The sequence below is a fragment of the Protomyctophum bolini genome, assembly GCF_963924005.1.
Source record: "Protomyctophum bolini genome assembly, chromosome: 8".
NCBI classification, from domain to species: Eukaryota; Metazoa; Chordata; class Actinopteri; order Myctophiformes; family Myctophidae; genus Protomyctophum; species Protomyctophum bolini.
The window spans coordinates 48,303,577-48,328,362 of NC_137869.1; the positions used below are offsets into that span (position 1 = coordinate 48,303,577).

The following is a 24,786-nucleotide window of genomic DNA, read 5'->3' on the forward strand; positions in this document are numbered from 1 at the left end:
ATATCCCAAAAGGGGCGTAAACATGTGTTGCTTCGCCACTCGCCCTACACACTTCCACTTGGTTTGAGCATAGATATATAAATAATAGACAGCACCGGGATTCCCCTCGCCTCCAGTGCCGTCTCTATTGTTCATATATCTATGCTCAAATCAAGTGGAAGTGTGTAGGGCGAGTGGCGAGGTCTAGGGGGTATGAGAGACACAGATCAATCACTTTGCTTGAGTGACATGACGAGCTTGTAATGTAAAGTTTAAACAGTGACTTTTCCATGCGTTTTAATTAATTAAACTATTAATGGTGCAGATTTTCTCGGTTCATACTTGTGCCAAAACAGAAGGACTTTAGAAGGAAGGATTGTATTGTCTGGACTTTCTACCAGCTATATCAGAGATAGCTATTTTTCAATCAGGTTATTGAAAATAGCCTGTTTGTGATAGGCTATCTATCAGTTTGTTTTTTGTCATGTTTTGTATTTTGGACCATAGTGTCTGCAAATACAGTTTATATTATCAAACAATCAAGTATTAAGCAAATGTGCACAGCTGACGCGCACAGAACCGTGGATGCATAACAGTCAAGCACTGGTCATTAATTAAGCCACATACCATTTATATAATGTGATCTACATTGTATAGGCGGGTAAAAATATGGTTTGACCAACTGAAATATGTTTTCTCAACTGATTTTTGTAGTATTAGGTGTCTTAAATAACATACTAAAAGTTTACCAAAGTTTAACCACCCGAAATGTGTTTTTAAAATACCATTACTCCTCCATTATTCATCCTAGAAAAGTAATTTTGGTGTCTAACTCTATGTTTTGGTTATCTAGGAATCCAATTAGCATATAAATTATAGTCAAGCAATTACAAGTACAATGATATATTAAAGCAATTGGTTATAAGGTTATAACAGTGTAATAGGACATTTCCCGCCTTTTCTATAATGCCGTACTGCCCAGGATTGGTGAATTTATCACCTATACAAAATTCACATTCTGGGGACCCACCACATTATGTGGGTGATGATTGGAGCTATGGAAATGGGTGAGTCTCTGAGAAATTTGGAGGGAATATTGGGGTTGGAGGGCACTCCGTTTTTTAAGTACCTCCTCAGTTGTTACCATTGCCATTTTAAAATCATCTTTACAAACACCTAGGTTTTCTTTTTCTTTCTTTTTTTACGATTTATTTGTTTTTTGAGGTGAGATTAACCTTAAACCCCACAGGGTTTTCTAAATCTCACCTGCCCAACACTACAATACGTTGTACGATTGTGTAATGCAGCATAGGAATTGTATTATAGCAAATCTATTTGATTACACCAATATTCCCTTTATCCCCTTTAAATTCCCTTGATTTTGCAATTTTTATTACAGAGAAAACCCGGAATGGATCCGGATCAGATCTTCAAATAGTAAAATCAACAGAAAGTTTTTAGAACATTTTTATTAAAGAAAAAACAGTAGCCTATGTGTTTTGGTGATGTTCATTCACACAGACTTGTGTCATCAGGGGCATCAATATAGCTTGTTTCTTCCCAACTGGAATAAACAGTGGCATGTTGGGTTTTCAAACGCAGATGCTTTAAATACTACTAATTTAAAAGGTCTGATTCTGATCAGAATCAGAATATCTTTATTGTCATTGTAGAAGACAACAAAATTGATTTGCAATCCAGCTCAAGTGCATTTAAAACAAAATACATAATACTCTATATATTAAGTAGTGTTGTAGTCGAGACCACCTAAAGCGAGACCAAGACAAGACCAAGACCTAGGAGGGTCGAGACCAAGACCAAGACCAATAGCGATGCGAGCCTATGGGGCCGAGACCAAGACCAAGACCAAGACCTGGAGGGTCGAGACCGAGACCAAGACCAAGACCGCTGCTAGCCTAGGGGGCCGAGACCAAGACCAAGACCAAGACCTGGAGGGTCGAGACCGAGACCAAGACCAATAGCGATGCGAGCCTATGGGGCCGAGACCAAGACCAAGACCAAGACCTGGAGGGTCGAGACCAAGACCAAGACCAAGACCGATGCGAGCCTAGGGGGCAGAGACCAAGACCTGCGTAGGAGGGTCGAGACCAAGACTGCCGCGAGGCGAGACCGAGTCAAGACCAAGACTATTTTTCCCTCTTCCTGACGTCTCAGAGTATGATTTTCCACAAAACTTGCACTTTGCACTGTGCTTTTCCCCCCCATTATCCTTGCAAATGTAATTTTTGTGTTCCACAAAGCCAAACCTTATAACAGCTGAATTAGCCGACATCTTATTGACCAGTACATTTGTTGTTCCCCCAAATTAAACCATGTGCATTGCGCATGCACTGAATTAACCTGTGAACTGTGACCTCACCTGTCACACTGTCCGTCACTGTCAGTTTGACAGTTTCCGACCAAAACCTTTCAGATTAATGGCTATGGGCTATGGCTCACCTTCAAATTAAAACAATAGTTTATTAGTTGGTTTTGGTTGCTGCTGTTTGAGCCTTTTAGTAAATAAATCGGTAGTGAACCAACAATGTCAATGAGGCATGCATGCACGTTATACAACAAAGGATTGTTTTTATGATCGTTTTTATTATAGCCTGACAAGACATGATCACATAAGGTGGACGATGGATGGATTTTAGTTTACTTTAGGTATAGATGTAACGTCAGGTAGGTGGTGGTTCTTTACTCTTCTCATGATGAAACTAAACCGAGGCGATGCTTCATAGTTCATACATATGTCGCGGTCGCGCTGCACGGCTGCAGTGCAACGCGTTGTGATAGTTGTAGATTGGCTATTTTCAGATCAGTATTCAGATCACCGCTCAACCTCGTTATTAAAACGACTACAGGCTACAAGTTACAATTACAACACAAAAAGAAAGCTTGCAGTCTTGCACTGTTGGTAGAATATATTGAAATGAAAATGCCAGGCTGTATGCCGGGCGCTGCATGCGTATTGCCGTCAATGCCGTGCGTAACTCTCCGCCTCCCGGCCGACACTTTATTTATTTAAGCCTGAGGCTGATATAATTTCATGATAGAATGATCATAATAACATCAACATGTGCTCTTCTTTGGGCCTGTATGAACGTCATGCAGCGCTGTTCTCCTTAACAGCTGTCTTTAATTCATTAATGTGAATGGGCTCCTGCTCCTCTCACTCTCTCAGTCCTTGCGATCGCGTTGATATAATAGAACGTTTTGCATCTCGTCTCGAGTGGTCTCGGTGGGGGAAGAGACCCGAGACAATAAGTCCGAGACCAAGACAAGACCAAGACAAATGAGGCGCGAGACCGAGACGAGACCACAAGACAAAAAAGGCGAGAAGCGCAAGACCGAGACAAGACCAAGACAAATGAGAGGCGAGACCGAGACGAGACCACAAGACAAAAAAAGGCGAGAAGCGCGAGACCGAGACAAGACCAAGACAAATGAGGCGCGAGACCGAGACGAGACCACAAGACAAAAAAAGGCGAGAAGCGCGAGACCGAGACAAGACCGAGACCACGAAAATTTGGTCTCGAGACCGGTCTCGAGACGAGACCATGTCTCGAGAACTACAACACTAATATTAAGATTGCACACAACGCTCATGGTAGCCCTGGCCTGGACTGAAGTGTTTTACGCACATTCTCCATTTACAGTCCTTACTCCTTACCGCGGCTTACGCCTACACAAATGTTCAGATTACAAATATAAAGTGCTCACCCCAGGGTCATGGATGTTACAATTCTGCTAGGGCGGGAATAAGTACCGGTATCTTCTGAATGGTTCAATAAAAAGCAATGGTTAATGAGTTTTTGACCATGCGCTTTCAACTATGCACCCCTATCGTTTGGTGCATTATAACTCTAAAATGGCCACCGATCGGATTAAAACGCTTTTTATTGAACAATGCGGAAGATACGGGTACTTCTACCCACCCAAGGAGGATTGTAACATCCGTGGCTCTTGGGTGAGCACTTTATATTTGAAACTGAACATGTATGATGTAGATGTTAACGTTGTAAATGGGAAAGTCAGTAAAACAGGTTGAAGTCCCAGTGCCATGTGAACAATGATTTTTCTTGGTTGTCAATATTTCTATCATCCAACAATTCGCTCTGAAAGTGATCCAAAGGATCGTACGGTATATAACTCTATGGGCAAGACCATTTTCTTTAGCTCGGGGTAAAACCGGATGTGACGTTTGTGGGCGTTCCTGTCTACCTTCGTGTCAATGTAGTTCTTCTTTGTTTACATAGGATGATGTGAGCTAATTTGGTAATTGGGAATCTAAGAAAAAGCGACACATGACACTAAATTGGGTTCATAAGATTAACATTGACTGTTTTCAATATGTTTGAATAGAGTATAGTTTAGACCACCGGAGTGACGGGTGGCAGCGGGAAAGTAGACGGCACCCGGGAGCAGTATGGGTTGGCGCCCCAGCCTGTGTCTTCCGTGAGGAAGAAGCCCAACAAACCCACGGTGAGGCCTTTAGGAGGGCCATTCAAGCCTCAAGAGGAGCCTGCGGCACCACCAAGGGCAAGGTGGAGCCTGCGGAACCGTTGCGGCTCGAGAATCCACCATTCCTGAATAAAGTGCCTGGTGCTGGGAGTCTGGTGCAACGCACAGGGCCTGACCTGGTGAGAGCAGGAGTGGACCTTGTGAGCCGTAGGAGGGGCCCGGACAGGAGTCAACCCACAAAGCCTAGTCCTTCCACGCGCCAGAATGGTACCTCCCAGTCCCGGCAGAGTAGTTCAGGAGGAACGGATTGTGTGGCCCTGGTTTTTCCCTAATGGGACTGATCGAGGGTAGCTACTGGGACGTAAGTCGGGACTTGATCACCCCGGCTGGGTCACCCGAGTGAGGGGTATGATGTTGGGAGACCCGAAACCACAATGACCTTGGGATACATCACCGAGGATACGTCCCAGGTGCATCCATGCATGTACAGTATGTATTAGTTTTCAAGATCGAGTGGTGGATTCTAGTATTCATTATGTTATGATCCAACAGATATAAAAGTGCACAATAATGTAACTGTTGCCAAGGCAATTCCCCGTCCGGGCGGACTTAAACCCTGTTGTTGTTGCGTGCTAACAGTAGGTTAAGAAAACGTCTCCTTTTAGCCACTCCGAGTCCACGACAGATAAACATTCCGTTGTGATCGAGCTGCAGTGCCATGCTGGGTGCGCGCAGGGCTGTAACCTGTCGTTGTCAGTGTCCAGGCTTTCAGCGTGCATGTGTATGGCACGGCGAAGGAGGTGGTTGAGGAGGGGCAGAGAGTGTGGTCTCGAAACACCGCGTGTGTTCACGTGAACATGCTCCCGTCCAACTGTCAGAGCTGGCTTGCCTGTGCCACGCAACCCCCGCTTTGGCCGCGATGCTTCCCCAAAGAAGAAGTTATGTCGACTGAGGCAAGAGTTTTCCCCGTGTGGGTCTGATGTATAGGTCTGATGTCTGCCTGGGGGGCGGGGGCGGTGTGAAAAAGGGGAGGTGCGTTGGAGAATGCAAGGGGAATGTTGCGCGGAAAACTGTGTGCCAGTATTAATCTGTGTCCGTCCCAACATGCATTTCACTGACACATTGTTTTTGACGCAAATTAATGTAATTAAGATGATTGTTAGAATGTTTGGCGTGTGTAATGCAGGGCAGATTGAGGTGGGAGGACAAGGCTGCGCGGTGCGGTCTTTATGATGACGTCATGGCTATCAGTCAGTCAGAATGGTGGGGGGTTGTCATGGAAACGCTCATTACCTGTCAGTGCGATGGCACTCAGGTGCGACAGGGGAAGACGACACAGTTTTCGACCGTGCGTGGTCGATAGGTTCAGTTTGTTTGTTTGTTACACAGTTTATTTACGTTTGTAATACTGCTGAAAGAAAGTGGATTTCAATAAATGGATTGACATGAAGTAAGAAAACTCTCTGGACATTGAATTAATCACTGCACGCGTCAAACCCAGTACAACCCAGTTGCCCTGCTGTTTAGCCTAGTTGTACAGGCTTCACATTGTCGAAAACTACAGTCTTCGTTTGGGAAACGGACTATTAGTTTAATGAAAGTTGAGTTTATGTGGGAAGAAGAGGATCTTCGTGGGCAACGCGACGGCTGATCGTTTGGACGGGACCGTGATCGTTGCTTAAAGCATTCGTTTCGCTGTGTTTGTGCGAAACTTGGGACGGACCAGGACCACGTCGGGAGACCCGGCGTGAGCGAGGACCTTCGTTGGCTCGGAGGCACCGCGAGGACACGGCGTTCGGACCAGCAGCCAGCCAGCCCGGTGGCACCACGCCCGCCTCGCAGGCGCTCGTCGTTCGGACCAGCACCGCAGCGCAGCCAGCCCGGCGGCACCACGCCCGCCTCGCAGGCGCAAGCCGCTTGGACCAGCCCCGCAGCGCAGCCACTGCCAGCCAGAACGTCCCGGTGAGCGGACAGCCGCGCTGCCCGCCCTCCTCGCAGTGCTTGGAGCAGCACAATTTCCCGGTGCTTGATTGTGCACTTGGGAGCTTTCCCAGTTTGAATTGAGCCGGTCCTCTGTGCACACTGCACAGAAAGGTAACGTAGCGCGCTACCAGCTGGTGTATATATGTCTATGGCCATATAAAACAAATGTGTGCACACAAAGGGATACTTTGAGAAAGAGAGAAGAAAAAAGGGTCAAATACAAGCGCTCTGGTAAATCCAATGCATTGGTGGTTTTATGGTTTTCAACTCCTATACGTTTTATAAGGTCTTAAGGTTTTAATGTGATGGTTTTAACTGTGATGAATAACTGTGTTTTTACTGTGAAATAACAAGGTACTATTTTATATTTTACACTTTTGGGTTAATTGCAATAATGGATCCAGATAATGGTGTTCTGGGTCCAACTGAGTCAAATGTGGTTGGAGAGCCCCCCGTGGCTGTATCGCACATTACAAGCTCAAATGGTGATGCAATGATTGAACCAACAAAGGGTGAAAAACAGTCCACAGAGGCTGAAATACAGTCCAATGTGACCACCACAGGTCAAAATGTTCACAGTGAAATTGAAACACAGCCCAATGTGACCACCACAGGTCAAATTGTTCACACTGAAATTGAAACACATTCCAATGTGACCACCACAGGTCAAAGTGTTCACAGTGAAATGGAACCACAGGTGGGCCTAACCATCACAAAACGCAAGGTGAAATTAACACCAAAGGCCTTAGCTGAGAAAATTGACTGGCTACAAAAGGAGAGAAAACCTACATTAAACAAGGCGTCCAACCTGCAGAGATTTATGGGAGAATTCATGCAAAGAGGAGGATGCAAACAGGAAGTGCAATCTACATTCATGAAATATCTCCACATATGCCAGGACGCAAGAGAGGCACAGAGTGCTCTGTTGCCACTAATTGAGCCTGAGGAAAAAGAGAAACATGATATTTGGTTCAAGGCCAAAATGATCAATGTCCATGCCTTTATTGATGAGGTGAATGACTGGACAAATAAACAAACTGGGCAAAGTGATGATGATGTTGTTGAAATCAATGCCAATGACAGCATTTCAAATGTTGAAAGCACAAAGTCCACTCATAAAAGCCACAGGTCTGGAACAAGCAGGTCCAGCAACTCATCAGCTCGCAGGCAGGCAGAGGCAGAGAGAGCAGCACTTGCCATACGTGCTGCCGCATTAAAAGAAAGGCATGCAATTGAGGAAGAGGAAGAAATGCTACAACAAAGAAAAAGGAAAGTATGGAACTGGAGGCACAACTGGCAGCTGCTAGTGCCAAAAATAGCAGTGCTACAATCCCCCAGTCACCAAACCCCATCACACGCACCATCTGATGGAATGGACTCATACTTCAAGAAGGCCACAAGGCCAAAGGAACCTTCAGTCACATTCAATCCCCTAGCCAGAGACTATGAACCAGTCACACAATATATCCAACCACCACAATCATGTGTGCAACAACCACTCATACAAAAACAACAACCACTCATACAACAGCAGGAAGCACTCATTTCACAACCCCCACAGCAGCAAGCACTCAGTCAAGCACAACCACCACTTCGACAACAACAACCACAACCATCTGTACATTTGAATGCAGCACAGTACAATAGCCACACTACTCACCTGAACACTCCTGTGACACAGACAGTCATTTCTCCTCAACCCAATGAAACCTCAACTGTATGCAACTTGCTACAAAAACAAAATTACATTACGGCAATGCTAATGGAACAGCGAACCTCTCATTTACTGCCACCCAGAGGGATTCCATATTTTAATGGGGATCGATCCTCTAAGATACAGAACCTTTGTCAGGGCCTTTGTACACTGTGTGGAGAGAAATACAAGCAACAAAGGTGACTGTCTCTACTACTTGGAAAAGTACACCAAGGGCCAGCCCAATGAGCTTGTACGCAGCTGTCAACACATGGAGCCAGACAGAGGTTATGACATGGCAAAATACCTCCTTGAGCAACACTTTGGAGATGAGTACAAGATCACAGCAGCTTACATGGAGAAGGTGCTCAACTGGCCGCTGTTAAAATCTGAAGATCTGACATCCCTTCGAGCATATTCACTTTTCCTTCGCCAGTGTTGTAATGCCATGGAGACGGTACAGTATATGAGGGAACTTGACATGCCAGCCAACATGAAAACGGTGATTTCGAAGCTCCCATATAAGCTATGAGATATTTGGAGAGTGTGGTATAATGGAAAGATATCACCGCCGACCCCAATTCACAGATATTGTAGCTTTCATTGAGCGCCAGGTGAAGATTGTGTCTGATCCAGTCTTTGGGGACATTCAGAATCCCACACAGGGTACAGGCAACCCAGGAAAGCCGATGAACAGAATGAAGTCACAGGGCCAACCCAAGTTCAAGGGACACAGTTTTGCCACTACTATTGAAACCCCTGAAGTAGAAGACCAAGAGGGATCTCCACACAGTTCAAAGCAAAGTAATGCATCTGCTCACAACACCACCACTTGTGTATGCTGTTCTAAAAATCACACCCTCGATCAATGTCCACAGATGGAGAAAAAGTCACAGGGACAAGGTTACCTTCATAAAGCAAAAAGGAATCTGTTTTGGCTGCCTTCATGTTGGACATTTAAGTACATTTTGTGTTGACCGTTTGACTTGCAAGGTGTGCAACAAAAAACATCCCAGTCTTAAGTCATATTGAATTTGATCAAACAGAGAGAGCAAGCAACACATCAGTGAGCAATCTACAGGTCTCTTTACAAACAGGGGCCGGTGACAGCAGTGGCGTTCTGTCAATCTTACCTGTGCAGGTGAAGTCCAGCAAGGGACACAAAATAATTGAAACGTATGCATTCCTTGACCCCGGCAGTACCGACACCTTTTGCTCAGAGGCCCTAATGAAAAAGTTGAATCTGAATGGAAGGAAAGCCAAAATCAGCCTACTAACCATGGGCCCAAAGGCAATTGTCTCCAGCTATATGCTGACGGGCCTGGAAATCTCAAGCCTCACTGGAGAACAGTTTTATGACCTGCCCAAGGTCTACTCAGAAGAAAATGCCTGTAACCACCAGTAACATTATTAAAGAAGAGGAGCTGACTAAGTGGCCATATTTGAACGGGGTTGTTCTTCCACACATTCAAGCTGATGTTGAGTTATTGATAGGTACCAATGCCTCTAAACTGCTTGAACCGTGGGAAGTTGTGAACAGTCGTGGCAATGGGCCATATGCCATTACGACCCTATTGGGGTGGGTCATTAATGGTCCCCTTTCTGGCTACAGTGAGCAGAGCGAGAGTGTTACTGTCAACAGGACCTCTGGAGGAGTTGCTGCATAATCAGTATGACCATGATTTTAATGAGAAGTCATCAGAAGACAAAGAGGAAATGTCAAGGGATGATATGAAGTTCATGGAAATTATGACTGATTCTTGCAAGCTTCAAGATGGACATTACACCTTGGAGCTTCCCTTTAAGAAGAAAGAAATCTCTACCCAACAATCAGTGTGTTGCTAGGCAACGCATACTTGGATTGAAGAGGAGATTTGGAAGAGATGAAAAGTTCCACAGAGAGTACACCAACTTTCTGGATGATGTAATCAGCGAAGGATATGCTGAACTTGTACCTGAACATGAAGTGGAACGTTCAGATGGAAAAGTGTGGTACCTTCCACACCATGGAGTGTATCATCCCAAGAAAGGAACACTGCGTGTGGTATTTGACTGTGGAGCAGTACAGAGGAAAATCTCTCAACAAGGAGCTTCTACAAGGCCCATACCTCACCAGCACTCTGTTAGGAGTCCTCACAAGATTCCGGCAAGAGCCTGTAGCTTTAATGACTGAAGTTAAAGCGATGTTCCATCAAGCCAGAGTGGCCCCATTAAAGCATGTCACCATTCCACGTTTGGAACTCACTGCAGCTGTTCTTGCTGTTCGTGTTGACACCATGCTCAGAGCAGAAACATCTGATGTCACACAGTGGAGGTACATTCATACCACCCAGAATCCTGCAGACAAAGCCTCAAAAGGAGTAAAGGTGGATGATTTGCTGACCGTCAAGAAGGTGGCAGCTAAAAGCTCAAAAAGAAGAAAGAGAGAAAAATGGCAGAGCCAAAGAAAGAGAAAGAAAAGATGGCAAAGCTCAAGAAACAGAAGGTGGATTGAAGGCCCTGAGTTTCTATGGAAACCAGAGGATGAGTGGCCAGATTAGTGCGTTCTGCACGGGTCAAACCCAAAACCAGCACACTGGACAGACCAGTAACCAAACTTTGCTTGATCCACGAAGCAGACACTTAAACCTCTAAAAGAGGATTGGTTTTGAGTTTTGTATGAATTATTGGCTCCATTTTGTATTTAATTGAATTTAATTGCTCGCGGCCTCCTGCCATTCCCAATTAACACATACAATGCTACAGGTTCTAGTGGACCAAGGATTTCCAGTGCTAAGGGGATTAACATTGGGATTTTTGAACTTTTTTGGGGGCCCACAGCGAGGGGCCTCTTATAGCGAGAATCACACCGCATAAATCAAAAGAAAGCATAACTTGTCCACTTCAATTTAAAAAAAAAATTATGATTCTACCATCTTCCATTCTGGAGATATTGACCTTTTTCTAACACCTGCTTTTGCCTGCACGCTGCTTGTGAAAAAAAACAACAGAGATATGGAGGCCTGAAGTTGACAGACATTTCAGTTCAGTTTTTTTAGTTCAAAAAACCGATATAAAATTGAGCACAAATAATATCCTATACAAACCATATACCGAATGAAAGCCCTGAATGTCTACTTTTAGGAGGAAAACAGTACACATTGTACACATATACAGTTTGTCACTAATTGGCTATTGAATGCAGCTTGCGCCCACCAGAGAACTTTAGAGAAGGCATGGACCCGAAGAACTATTATTCACAAAATAAGGCCTATAGCGACATGTACATACTATATACCGTATGAAACAGTAGACTCTCTGCTTTCATAAGAAAAATACCACCCAGAAAAATCACACCCCTGTGAAGTGAGCAGTGCAATTGCACTGCTCACTTCACAGGGGTGTGATTTTTATTATTATTACAGTATTAGTATTTTTCTTATGAAAGCAGAGAGTCTACTGTTTCATACGGTATATAGTATGTACATGTCGCTATAGGCCTTATTTTGTGAATAATAGTTATTCAGGCCCATGCCATCTCTAAAGTTCTCTGAAAAAGATAATTTTAGAGAAAGCATGGACCTAACAACTAAATATTCACAAAATAAGGCCTATAGCGACATGTACATACTATATACCGTATGAAACAGAATACTCTCTGCTTTCATAAGAAAAATACTAATACTGTAATAATAATAGAAATCACACCCCAGTGAAGTGAGCAGTGCAATGTTGCACTGCTCACTTCACAACATTGCACTGCTCACTTCACAGGGGTGTGATTTTTATTATTACGAGTAAGACGCGCGAACGCGGAAAGCGAACGCAGATCGTAAATTGCAATAACAATTAGAATAAATTACAGACATGATCTGCAGGGTGTCATAGTTAGTGCTTGGACCACGCCAGCTCCATATATGGTCACAAAAGACGCCATCACACTCATGTCACCATGACTCAGCCATAACCATATAAGGAGTCCCCAAAGCAGGACCACGCCATCACACTCATGTCACCATGACTCACAAATCACTCAGCTCCATATATGGGCACAAAAGGGCCAGGTCCACATATACAGTAAGCGGGACAGACAGACACACACACACACACACACACAGACAGACAGACAGACAGACAGACGTGATCTGCTAGGTCTCATAGTAAGTGCTCATTGCATTCGCAATTACAGTATTAGTTTTTTTCTTATGAAAGCAGAGAGTCTTGATGCACATATGTGATCATAAAACGGACTTGGAAACTTTCTTCTGCCTGCATCGTGGTCAGTCTCTCTCCTAAGTTGTTAGAAAATATAAATCAGCCTCAATCGTAGCCCCATATGTGCCCTCTCCCTACGCTCATTGAACTCATTCTGTGATTCGAGCTACAATCGCAGTAACGGGGGGGGGGGGGGGGGGGGCAACTAGGCTTTGAGGAAATGATCTTGCATAATCAACATTATTGTCGATTGTCGTGTGCCGCTCCAAACATGTCCAGACATACCACTAACCTCATCGATCTAGTCTCGCGTATCTATAAGGTGAGACGCGAGACTGGATCGGATTGTGTCTGGACATGTTTGGAAAAAAAAACAACGAGTAAAACAACGAGAAAGGGTGATGGATGGTTGGATGCGGCAGCAGCAGAAGCAGCACGTCAACGTATTTGGAAGAAAAAAAACAACCAGAAAGCACCACCTGTCGTTGCAAGACAAACACCCGTATGTTGCTGATAGACAGATAATAATCGATCCGATTTTGTCCTGCCGTTCATTTTATCACATTAGGTGCAGGGCAGGCTGCTCGACGGTGAGTTTATAATAGCCTGTTGTAACGAGAAAGGGGGATGGATGGATGGTTGGATGCGAGGAAAGCAGCAGCAGTACGGCTTGCGATCAGCGACCAACGTATCATGGCGGGCCCTCGATAATGATGTGCAATCTGTCCATGACTAACTCCACATGTGTCTGGCAAACGTTACGTTATGAAATCAAATGCCGATCGTTGCAGGTTTATATACGGGCAGAGAGCAAATCGCGTTGTATCTTGTTCCGAGAATGAGAGTGCAAGCCTTGCAGTTGAAAGCAGTGGGGACTCGGGAGTGGGGGGGGAACTGCCAATGCGATCCAAGAGGAAGAGACCCCCCCCCCCCCACCATTCTCCCTCGGGAGAAACCATGTAGAAACAGGAGGGGAGGGGGAATCGAGTGTATTCACACACACAAGAGCATGGACCCATCCATTTTAGATCCCCTGACATCTGCGTTGGTCTATGCCGGACGGCCGTCTCCATTACGTCGTACGTCCTCGCATAGACCAACCAATAGGCGGTGCCAGACGCTTCTCAGACCAACACCTCTTTTCAGCAGGGGGGGGTTTTAACTCTTTTTAGAGCCGATCGGTGTTACATTATGAGTTGTCCGGGCGCAAATATAGTTGAACTATAGTAATCAATAAAAAAACGTTTTTTGGACCATAAAACGTATAAAAACGTTATGCGCATCTTAGGGGTGGCTATAATAAAACGTTTAAAAACGCTTTCAGCATTCTAAGTGTTAAGGGCCGGTGTGTTGGAGCCAAAGTGCTCTTTGTTTATTTTGTTTTGTTTACTAATTAACTAATTAATTAATTAATGATGAAGCTAACGTGTCCTTCTTTATGATGACGTCATGGCTATCAGTCAGTCAGAATGGTGGGAGGTTGTCATGGAAACGCTCATTACCTGTCAGTGTGATGGCAGTGGCACTCAGGTGCGACAGGGGAAGACGACACAGTTTTCGACCGTGCGTGGTCGATAGGTTCAGTTTGTTTGTTTGTTACACAGTTTATTTACGTTTGTAATACTGCTGAAAGAAAGTGGATTTCAATTAATGGATTGACATATCCGAAAGTAAGAAAACTCTCTGGACATTGAATTAATCACTGCACGCGTCAAACTCAGTACAACCCAGTTGCCCTGCTGTTTAGCCTAGTTGTACAGGCTTCACACATCTGTTCTTGAATTAAGAATAGATAATTATGGTAGTGCCTCCCATTTGGCGTGTAATAAAACACAAGATTACATTCAAACATCAAAACAGTAACATTCTATAAAAAACAGCTAAATAATTAGCAATAAATCACTGTAGTCATCCTCTAGCAAAACATATAAAGTCAACAAAACTGCTTATGTAAAAATTAATTAAAAAAGGTTTAAAATTTGAAAAAAAGGAGAATGGAGGCCTCTATTGACAGGATTGATTGATTGAATAGTTTATTAGACAGAGTACAGGCAAACACTAATTCCAAAAGGAAAAGCACCAAACAATAATTCATTGGGGTCTTGTTTCCATTTAGGCCCTCTGCCATCAATTCATATAGACATGACATGAAGAATAACAAAAATCCCACTTGTGTGATCATCATACATCAATATTCCATGCTCAGCCAATCAAATACTCAAATACACAAATGTCATTCTGGCCAATTACATTTGGCGTCTTCAATTTTCTGCCCTCACTTTTAATCAAATCAAGTCATCGCTATGGGGTGAACAGGCAATCACATAATTGTGTTTGTGTTCACACAAACAGACAAAGCTGGGAATAGGAGGCCCTAGCGCCCGTCAACAAAAAATCTATATCATCAATAACAAAAAATCATCCCAGGAAAAACTAATAATAAAGCACTAATATGTACAGAGCGGGGGGAAGGGAAGGGGGGTGATCACCTGTTTAAGGGAGAAGTGATAATTTCCTCTCCCTTGGGCCAGCTGAAAGATGGATTTCAGGCCCGTTTTAAAATATGTAAGTGATCTGCATTTTTTTTTAGGGAGGGGGACAGGGCATTCCACGCCTAGCCGTGCTGTAGGAGGAGAATTTACCCGTATTCGTTTTGAAATATAGGAGCTAGTGAGTTTCAGACATCTATGCAATCTCATTTTGTGAAGAATCATAATATGCAGCACTAGTTGGCAGTCCAATTGATTTTAGTTACACTTTTTTTTTTTTTTTCACGGAAAAAAATACAATTGTGTGAGAATCGTGATCTCAATTCTTGTGGAGGAAATTGAGATTTGAATTCCAGCAAGAATTGTGCATTGTACTAAGAGCAGTATAATAATCCATAATATAATCCTTGACTATCGACCTCCCTACGGACATACAGCTGTTTAATTTGATCCTCTCTACGAACATACATCAATTGAATTTGATCCTCACAGTGAGCTCATTTATAGTGGAAACTTTTTTTCTTTTACCCCATGGTGTGAATGCAATGGTGTCTTAGCAAGTGACCTGAGTATTTTAAACTTTGGTCAAACTGTTTACAGTGGACAACATTTATGTTGGATTGTGGACACGAAGGTGTAACTTCAGATTACCTGACTTACTGAAACTCCTTTCACAATGTTTACATTGGAATAGTTTTTCTCCTAGGTGGACACGTAGGTGTGTCTTCAGGTGAGATGACTGACTGAAACTCTTGTTACAATGTTTACATTGGTAAGGTTTTTCTCCAGTGTGGACACGAAGGTGTAACTTCAGAGGACTTGAATTACTGAAACTCTTTCCACAATATTTACAGTGGAAAGGTTTTTCTCCAGTGTGGATACGCTGGTGTGTCTTCAGATTACTTGAAACATTGAAATTCTTGTTACAATGTTTACAGTGGAAAGGTTTTTCTCCAGTGTGGATACGCTGGTGTCTGTTCAGTTGAGATGAATTACCGAAACTCTTGTCACAGTCTTTACAGTGGAAAGGTTTTTCTCCAGTGTGTACACGCTGATGTGTCTTCAGGTGAGATGACTGAATGAAAGTCTTGTTACAATATTCACAGTGGAAAGGTTTTTCTCCAGTGTGGACATACTGGTGTGTTTTCAGTTCACTTGACTGAATGAAATTCTTGTTACAAAGTTTACAGTGGAAAGGTTTTACTCCAGTATGGAGACGCTGGTGTCTCTTCAGGGTAGATGACCCACTGAAACTCTTTCCACAGTGTTTACAGATGTGTTTTTTAGTACCTGTGAAAGTCAGCTGATGTGTCTGTACTTCTTCTAGTTCAGGTAAAGTCTTGGTAAACCATTGATGACTGTAAGGTCTCGGTTTGTCAGTGTCTCCTTGTTTCAGGCTGGTTACAGAGTTGCTCATTTGCTGACAGGCTGCTGATGTGACCAGTCCATTCCTCAGCGTTTGGCAGTAGAGGTGATCAGATAGAGCAGATAGAGCTGGTGAGGTGATCTGTCCATTACTCAGCATTTGGTAGCAGAGGCCATTGTGACTCCTCCTGATGTGTCTATGGAGGAAGACCTGAGATGTGAAGGAGTTTGAACACTCTGAACAGGAGAAGAACTGACCTCCACTGGTCCCGTCCCAATAACCACTGTCTTTAGTGACTTCAGTGTCAGATTCAAGTTCAACTTCAACTTCACAGCAGTGGGAAGATATGTCATCATCATAATTTTCTTTTTCACCTTTCACTGCTAGTAATGTCAACGTTGACCCAACAGGTTCCTCCGGTCTTTGAAGTAGTTCCTCCTGTTCCTCTTTAAGCTCCTCCTGTTCATCTTTAATGAGTGGAGGCTCTGGGTCCTCTTGGAGCAGACTGGGGCTCCTCTCCTGTTCAGGAGAAACTTCCTCTTTACACACAACCATGTGCTGGGTGTCTAGGAGCAGAAACATAACATGATGGTCAACACTGGATTCCTAAAATGTAAATCTATTCTTCTTCCATGTACAAACCCGTTAGTTACTAAGATTTATTGCGGTTCTAGGGTTGGGAGACGATACGAATCTATCGTCAATCGTGATTTTACGAGTCCAATCGCCGATTATTTTTATTGCAAAATAATATTAACCTACAGCAAAATAATGTAAGTGTGAGCAAAATGCGAATCAATTTGGGCCAGCAAAGTCGTAAAAGTGGCCGCGTGGAAAGTGGAAACCCCCATCTCTCGTTCGTTATAATGGTATGCTCCTAGAGTCCCGTCTGCATCGGGGGAGAAGTTCCAAGTCATGCAGCGCGCCACTCCCTCACTCTGGCTGAGGGACAGAGGGAGGCTAATGTACTGTAGCCTACATGTTGTTTACCCTCCGGAGTCTGGACCCATGCAGTCTTATAACACAGTCACACCAGAATGCACACAGCTGTCTTGTGTCTCATCACTACCCAATGCGTGACCCGTGAAGTCGGGGGGAAAAATAATGAGAGAAAAGGAAAAGACGGAGTGACAAATCATTAGCAACAACAACAAGCTAGGCTAACAGGCTGGTGGTGGTGGTGTTAGCTATTAGCTTGTTGCTGCTGCTGATTCAACGCACTGATTTAACTTCACTTCATCTCCGCTTGTAATCTAGGTTATTTTGTAATTGACAACGTGAACGAACCCTGACACCAGCGCTGCAATAACAGACAGATCTACAAGCTCTCAACGCGTTGCAAACGGTGCTGCAGAGACAGGCGCATCTGCGTGAGTCAGAAAAAGACAGATCCACAAGCTCTCAACGCACCGCTGATGCGACGCGTTGAGAGCTTGTGGATCTGTCTTTTTCCAACTCACGACCTGTAAAACGCTGTAAACTGTAATCACATTTGCACATAGGCGATTGCACGAATATATCATCTATCGCCAATTTTTGGCCAGATGATGGGCGATGGGAAAACTTTGCTATATCGCCCAACCTTATGCTGTTCTGAGAGTTTTAGCAAGATTTTAGCAAAATACGAAAAAATATATTTAACACCTAAATTATAACAATTTAAAAAACACCTACACCTGTAGCTCTGATTTGGTAGTAAATGCCACTATCAGTGCATGACGTTATGAAACAGAAGCACTTCTGACAATGAAAGCTTGAAATGTGGACTGATGGTAACTTAACAATCTATGTAAAAGATGTCCATGGCGTAGCTCTGGGTTTGTAAGTCTGTAAATGGGTCTGTGATCTATCTGCCTGTGTGTCTGGGAAAAATCTCAGAAACTACTGTAGCGATCAACGCCAAATGTCTTGTTCACGCTGCCAGTCAGCCGAGCAAGTATTTTCCACACCTGAAATTGCGTCTCACATAATGGTAATGTTTAAGTTTTGTAAAGTTTGAAAGTTATTAACCACTTAAAACACTCCACTTAGTGAACTGTACTTCATGAACAAATACTTAGTTGATCTGGTTTCCTACTTTCCTTTTTTCCACCAAATCTCTTGCTTAGGAGCGTGGCCATACATCCGGCATACTAACAGTCCGACATGCGTGGGCGGTTAAGACTCATACATGGCCGGTTAAGACTCATACATGGTCGGTTAAGACACATGCGTGGCCGGTTAAAACTCGCCCATGGCTTCCACGTGCGGTTAGGGTTAGCTTAGGGTTTGGGGTAGGGTGTTGGTCTATTGCTTGTGGGACTGTCAGTACATCGGACCAAAAGATATGCACCTGTGAGCTTGTAGTTTGGATATTTCAGGCCCCATAATTTAGGGATGCTGGGGTTCAAATGGTTAAACCTCAAATTAAGAAACTGAGAAAAAGCCATTAATTTGTGTTCTCACACAGTTCAGACTCGCTGAGACAATTCTAAACAGAGACACACCATAAAAACCTGTTTTAGACCTAATACATCCATATGGCAAAGAAAATAACATTTTGTGCATTGGTAAAATTCCATGTGCTTTTGTTAATGGTAATAAGAAATTAAATAGAGAATATCTTTCTAAATTAAATTTGACAGATATTTCAATGATGGATTTACAGAGTTTAGGAAAATGATAATTTTTTGCACAGAATCCAATATGGTATGTTATACTGGACTATATTATGAGTGTCCTGGTATTTTTTGCCATTTTTCAAATAAGACATTGTGTCAGCACTACAGAACAGAACATATTAAAGAAAAGAAAATCACATGAAACTTACTGAGGTGTGGTTTGTCTTCAGCTCCCTGTTTAATATACATGTCTTCAGCTTCCCGTTTAATAGAAATGTCTTCAGCTTCCTGTTTAATAGAAATGTCTTCAGGTTCCTGTTTAATAGAAACATCCCTGGCTGAGTCTGGAGAGTTCATCTTCAACTGGGAGTGATGCATCATGGGTATTTTAGTTCTTATGCGTCTGGAGAGTTCATCTTCACCTTCAGTCTGGACTCCACACACTGGTCTGAAATCAAGTGAATAAGGAAGCACTTTAATAACTGGAGAGCTAGTGGTGTTAGCCCAACTCTCTAACATGTGAATCTGGAGATTATGGGATTCATACATTAGGGAAGAAATCACACTTAACTTAAGTTTACACAAGGAACAATGTTGTAAAGTGAATAAGGTGAAAGTAACCAATGTTTTTTTTTTTTGTTCTGCCTCCGTTCAAGCAGCAGGGAGCGTACAGTGCAACCATTTCTGTGAGTGTAACCGTTCACAAGTAAGCATGATTTACCAACAGCCGTTAAGAAATGTGAATCTCTAGACTCCTTCAAAACAGCTCTTACGAGCTGGGATTCAAAACTGGCCCCTGTAAAAAAGTGAAAGTACCCCCCCCCCTATTTTCCATACTGTTTCTTTAACTGACCTCCGTGAAGTTTGCACCCCATATGATGAAAATATGAACTAGTGGTAATATGCGTGCAGTTTCACCACAATCGGACACTAGTGTTAATGATTGCAGCATTTTGTACAAAACGGACCACTCCTGAAAACTTTGGAAGCCAATCTTAGTCAATCAGGATAGATAGATAGATAGATAGATGTACCCTAAGAGAAGAGTCCAGAGCATGGGAGATGGGCTATCCAGGGTCGGAAGCTAACCAGTCAGTGTGAAGATGGAGCCATGATTTAAGGTCTTTCCTAAATCTTGCAAAATAATTTAAGGATTTCAGGGCTAGAGGGAGTGCATTCCACAGAGTACTGACTACGTAGTAAAAAGCATGTTTTCCCTTGAGCGTCCTGAAACTGGGGGGGAAACAAGATCACAGGAACTTCCTCTGAGCATCCCTCACTCTGGGCAGGTAGCCCAGCAGGTACTTAGGAACAGAGGCATCTAGGATCTTGAAGACCAGACACAATGAGAGCTGAGATACTCCTCCACTCTTAGCCATCTCTATCTCTCATAGTCCATCCATAAAATGGACTATGAGAAATAAAACAGATCCGTCTTGATCACATGACTATAGAGATTATGTGTGTTGGGGACCACCTGATGAGTAGGGGAGGAAGAGAGACTCGCTAGGACAGATTTAACGGCAACAACGACAGGGACAGAGAGGAGGCTCAAACAACCTACCTTGACTCAAAAACACCATAGTAAGGCCAAGTGTGGACGAGCACGGATTCATGCACGCCGTACAGACTAAAGTGCTTGACAGAGTCGAACGTAATCGACGCAGGAATACATAAGCAACGCTGGGTGAGAGAAATTCCTCCCTTGCGTTGCGTCGGTTACGTGATCTGTCTCGCTCCATCGGGTTGAGATCTGATCCCAAGCAAACGCAACCAAATTGCTTGCGTTGCTTGCGTTGCTTACCTTGCGTCGAGAGCAAGAAGGCTTTTCCTCCTCTGCTCGACCGCTCTTGAAAGAGGACAACACTTCCGCCGGCACATTGAGTTAAACAGGACAACATGACATCAGCGTTCGAAGCACGCGTGCTTTGCAAACTCGTCGTGATTATCAGGCCTGGACTGTCCAGGGGGCAATGTAGACGAGTGCATACACAAAATTGCAACAGAAGGTTTCACAACTGTTTTTTGTAGTAAGTAGGTGTCCTTAATAACATACTAAAAGTTTACCAAATCTTGACCATGCGAAAGGTGTTATTTTCAAGATGGCGTTCATTATTCACCCTACGCAAGTATTTTTTGTGTCTAACCCTATGTTTTGGGGGTCTATGAATCTATTGAACTTGTCCAAATTTCAGAGATACAATTAGATAATTGTGAATTCCAATATTTTGTTTGTGGCTCTATTTAAACCATCTGAAATGGTCACCCATTTCAAGTTAACTAAACTAAATATGTAATAAATGTCCAAATATTTGTATAGTTTTTGGAACAAGGCTTCAAGATATCCTCAAAACACAACAAAACTAATAGTCACAATTTTCAGTAGGCCTAATTGAGAAGGTGGTGGCAGACAAATAGGCAAGCTGTATGCTTGTCACTTGGAAATAGTGCAGTCCATTTAAGCCTTTTTTTAATAATATCATAATCACATATGCCGCATCACTGCATGCGCTCCAAAATCATCTCACAAGTGCGCTTGCATAACAAGGCCAGTAAAGCACTGTTTGATTAAGCACAAACGAATACATTGTAAACATGTTAGGCTATATTGTTTTTAATTGCGCGATTTTAATTACTTGTAAAGTTGGAAATCTCTCCCTTTTGTTTTTACATACACATACCGTTTTATATTAACATTTTAGGAGTGAAAACATATGTTTAGATGCCTGTGACAGCTTGTCAGCAGTTCAGACAATGCTTCTCCGCTTGTGTAAGACAGAAAAACAGCCAAGAACAAAGCATACGCCAGGTGCCGAGCAGCCGTGGGTTTTGAACGTTGTCAAGTTCAATTTCAAGCTTTGCCGGAAATGGTAAATGTCGAAAATGTCGGCAATTTCGGTGTGCACCCATATTTTGGCGTACGCACGGTTGATAAATGAGGGCCATAGACTGTAAAGAATATGGACAAAGCGTTCCCCGGGTCTAACATGAACGTAAAATGAAGCCTGTCAGTCCTTGCAATGGAAGTCGCCATCTTTCTAGATCCGTTTTGGTGCAGCTGGGCATTGGCTGGCCCAGACAACGAGGCGGGACTTCCCCCCTTCTTCTCCATTGGTTTTTATTTTGTCTCGAGTGGGAGGGGAATCCCTATCATAGACTGTAACGGTAGCCACGCCCCTCAGAACATACGCAACTTTATGGTCATTTTTTTAATTAATGGGACCATAATTTTCCAAAAAGAATATTATGACATTAGAAATGAGAATTTAAACTAGTGACTGGAAGAAGAAAGTATTCATGACCATGTTTATTAAGGTAATACAGTCTAGGTGAAGTTGGGCCCAAATACATGGACTTCTATGGGGCTATGGGTTTTTCTGGGTCCAATGACAGCGCCACAACAGGCCATTATATGAACTTTCATTTCCTTAGTGGCTTCACAAAATATCTGTCTGACTGTATAGGAAGCAAAAAGGGAAAAAGGGGAAAGGGGGGGGGATTCAGATTTTACAGGGGCCAGTTTCGAATTGCAGCCATCCGTAGGTGCCCTTTGAGAGCGGTTTTGAAGGAGTCAAGGGATTCACATGTCTTAATGACTGTTGGTAGGGCGTTCCATATTTTGGTGGCATAGGAGCGAAAATAATTTAGTCCCTTGTTTGTGCCGAATCTGGGTTGTACATGGTTTGTTGCACTCCCTCTGGTGTTGTGGGTGTGGACTTCGTTTACATTAAGGAAGTATTTAGACAGGTACATGGGTATCTTGTGGACCAGACCCATTGCAAGATGCTGTACTCTGTCGTCGACCCTAAGCCATCCCAGCCTGTCAAAGTTGGCAGGGGTGAGGTGGGTTCGGGGGGTGAGGCCAAGTAGGAGCCTGACCAGTTTGTTTTGGGAGGTCTGGAGCCTTGTTTTAAGGGCCTTTGAGGTGCTGTGGTACCAAGAGGTGGATGCATAGTCAAAGAAACCTTGTACGAGGGCTCCTGTTAAGGTCTTCAAGGTGTTTTTGTTGACCAGTGAGGAGATCCTGTAAAGGAATCTTGTTCTTTGATTGACTTTTTTGATTACGTTGGTGGCCATTTTATCACCAGAAAGATTGGCCTCCAGGATGGAGCCTAGGTAGGTAATTTTATCCTTTCGTGTGATGATATTGTCAAATTTGTCACCCACTCTAACCAAGAAGCCATCTGCCTTGCTGAGATTACTATTTGATCCGAAGAGAATGGATTCAGTTTTTCCCAGGTGTAAGGATAGTTTATCAGCGAGCCAGGTGCAGATTCTACCGAGTTCAGAGCTGAGGGTCTTTTCAACCTGCAGTTTGTTTCTGTCCGAGACCAGCAGTGCTGAGTCATCTGCGAACAGGAACAAGTTTCAGTCACAAGCTGAAGTCATGTCGTTTACATATATTAGGAACAGTAAAGGCCCTAGTATGCTTCCTTGTGGGACGCCACAGCTCACTGGGAGGGGGGGGACAGTGTTCCGTTCACCTCCACCATCTGTTCTCTCCCCTCACAGCTCACTGATGTGCTATCAAAAGCAATAGCTTTAAGCTTGTTAACCAGTATGGAGTGGTTCACGGTGTCAAAAGCCTTTTGGAGGTCCAGCATGACCATGCCGCAGTATTTTCCAGCATCCACCTCGTGTTTGATGTGGTCGCTCAAATAGAGGAGGCATGTGTCAGTGTCATGTGTCAGGAGGGCGAGTGTATTTCCAAACAGTTTATTATACCCAGCACCCTAATGAAGGGAACTTGATTCAGCTGGAGGGGCACTTCCTGAGCACTTAAAGTCAAGGGACTGGTTTCAGAAAGGGCCCTTGACTGTAAACACGCTATTGCTATTGCTTGGAGTGGGGGCTAGGGCATGGGGGGGACCAGTAAAAGTTATTTGCTACCAATGCTAACTACAGCTTCCATGCTAGTAAAGTAATTTGCTAAACCAATAAAATCCGTTAATTGTACCCGATCTTTTTTGAAGATAATAATAGTCTACTAACTGGCTAACAGAAACAGCAGAGAAGGAAATATTAACAATGATATTTTGTAAAAGAAAAGTGTCTTGGTCCGCCTAGCTTACAGAGCTACCTTAACAAAGGATGTTGCCAGTTTGTGCGAGAGAAATAAGCAACCAGTTGTGAAAACAACTTCAAGCCCAAAATAAGCGAAAATAGCAAGCATTTAACAACACAAATCTTATTTATATTGTGCATTTTGTATTTATTTGTACTCATCTTTGTTTTTTCATACAAAATCCCAACAAATACAGTAGCCTAATTTTTTTTTAAAGGAGAGATAGCAGGCAAACGATCAAAAATAACAATGGTTCTACATTCTCTAGTAGACTTGTAAATTAAGTAGGCTAATCTAATTCAACAACAACAATACTATTTGTGTTGTGTGCAGCTAATGTGTCTGTTTGGTGTGGGGGGACCCTCTGCTACCATAACTTCAGCTTCCATACTAGTAAAGTAATTGTCTGAACCAAATTCGCGATCAAATCTGTTAATTGTACCCAATCGTTTTAGAAGATAATACTAGTATGGTACTAACTGGCTAACAGAAATAGCAGAGAAGGAAATATGATCACATGTATAACAAACAAGCAGATATGAGAGAAATAGCCTACTCGTGTCCAATGTTAAAAGATGAGTCAATAATATAAGTCTATAAATGTAGTAAAAACACAACGTGGTGAATCATCTTTTTACCTGTAGTTTCTTTCAGTGGTTGAGCTGCTAACAAACAAGCGTCCTCCTGCTGCTTAACGACCACACTGTTTTCAAACCACACCGTTTAGTGTTACTTTTATTATTAAAGCGTCAACAGTCCAGCGGCAGAACACACACAAGGATTGTGCACATGCGCACTAGCGCTGCGGGAGCCTGGAGCGTGCACGGTGCTGCGGTGCACGTACAATAAACGGTCACTAGAGGGAGCCATGGTACAGTGTGATACAGTGGAACAGCTGTATTACACTGTTATAATGATTTATGTTTGATGTTTTACGATGTAATTGTTTT

General features: G+C 43.3%; 1 protein-coding gene across 1 annotated transcript; it reads right to left on the reverse strand.

The window, feature by feature from the left end:
- Positions 1–14,401: 14,401 nt before the first annotated feature.
- LOC308319807 (uncharacterized protein) lies at positions 14,402–24,603 on the reverse strand. The gene is made up of 3 exons (XM_080769995.1): positions 24,475–24,603; positions 18,981–19,219; positions 14,402–16,737 (listed from the first exon to the last, which is right to left on the reverse strand). Exons 2-3 carry the CDS (start codon positions 19,150–19,152, stop codon positions 15,416–15,418), a joined length of 1,494 nt encoding a protein of 497 aa, XP_080626121.1. The 5' UTR covers positions 19,153–19,219; positions 24,475–24,603; the 3' UTR covers positions 14,402–15,415.
- Between the last annotated feature and the right edge of the window lie 183 nt (positions 24,604–24,786).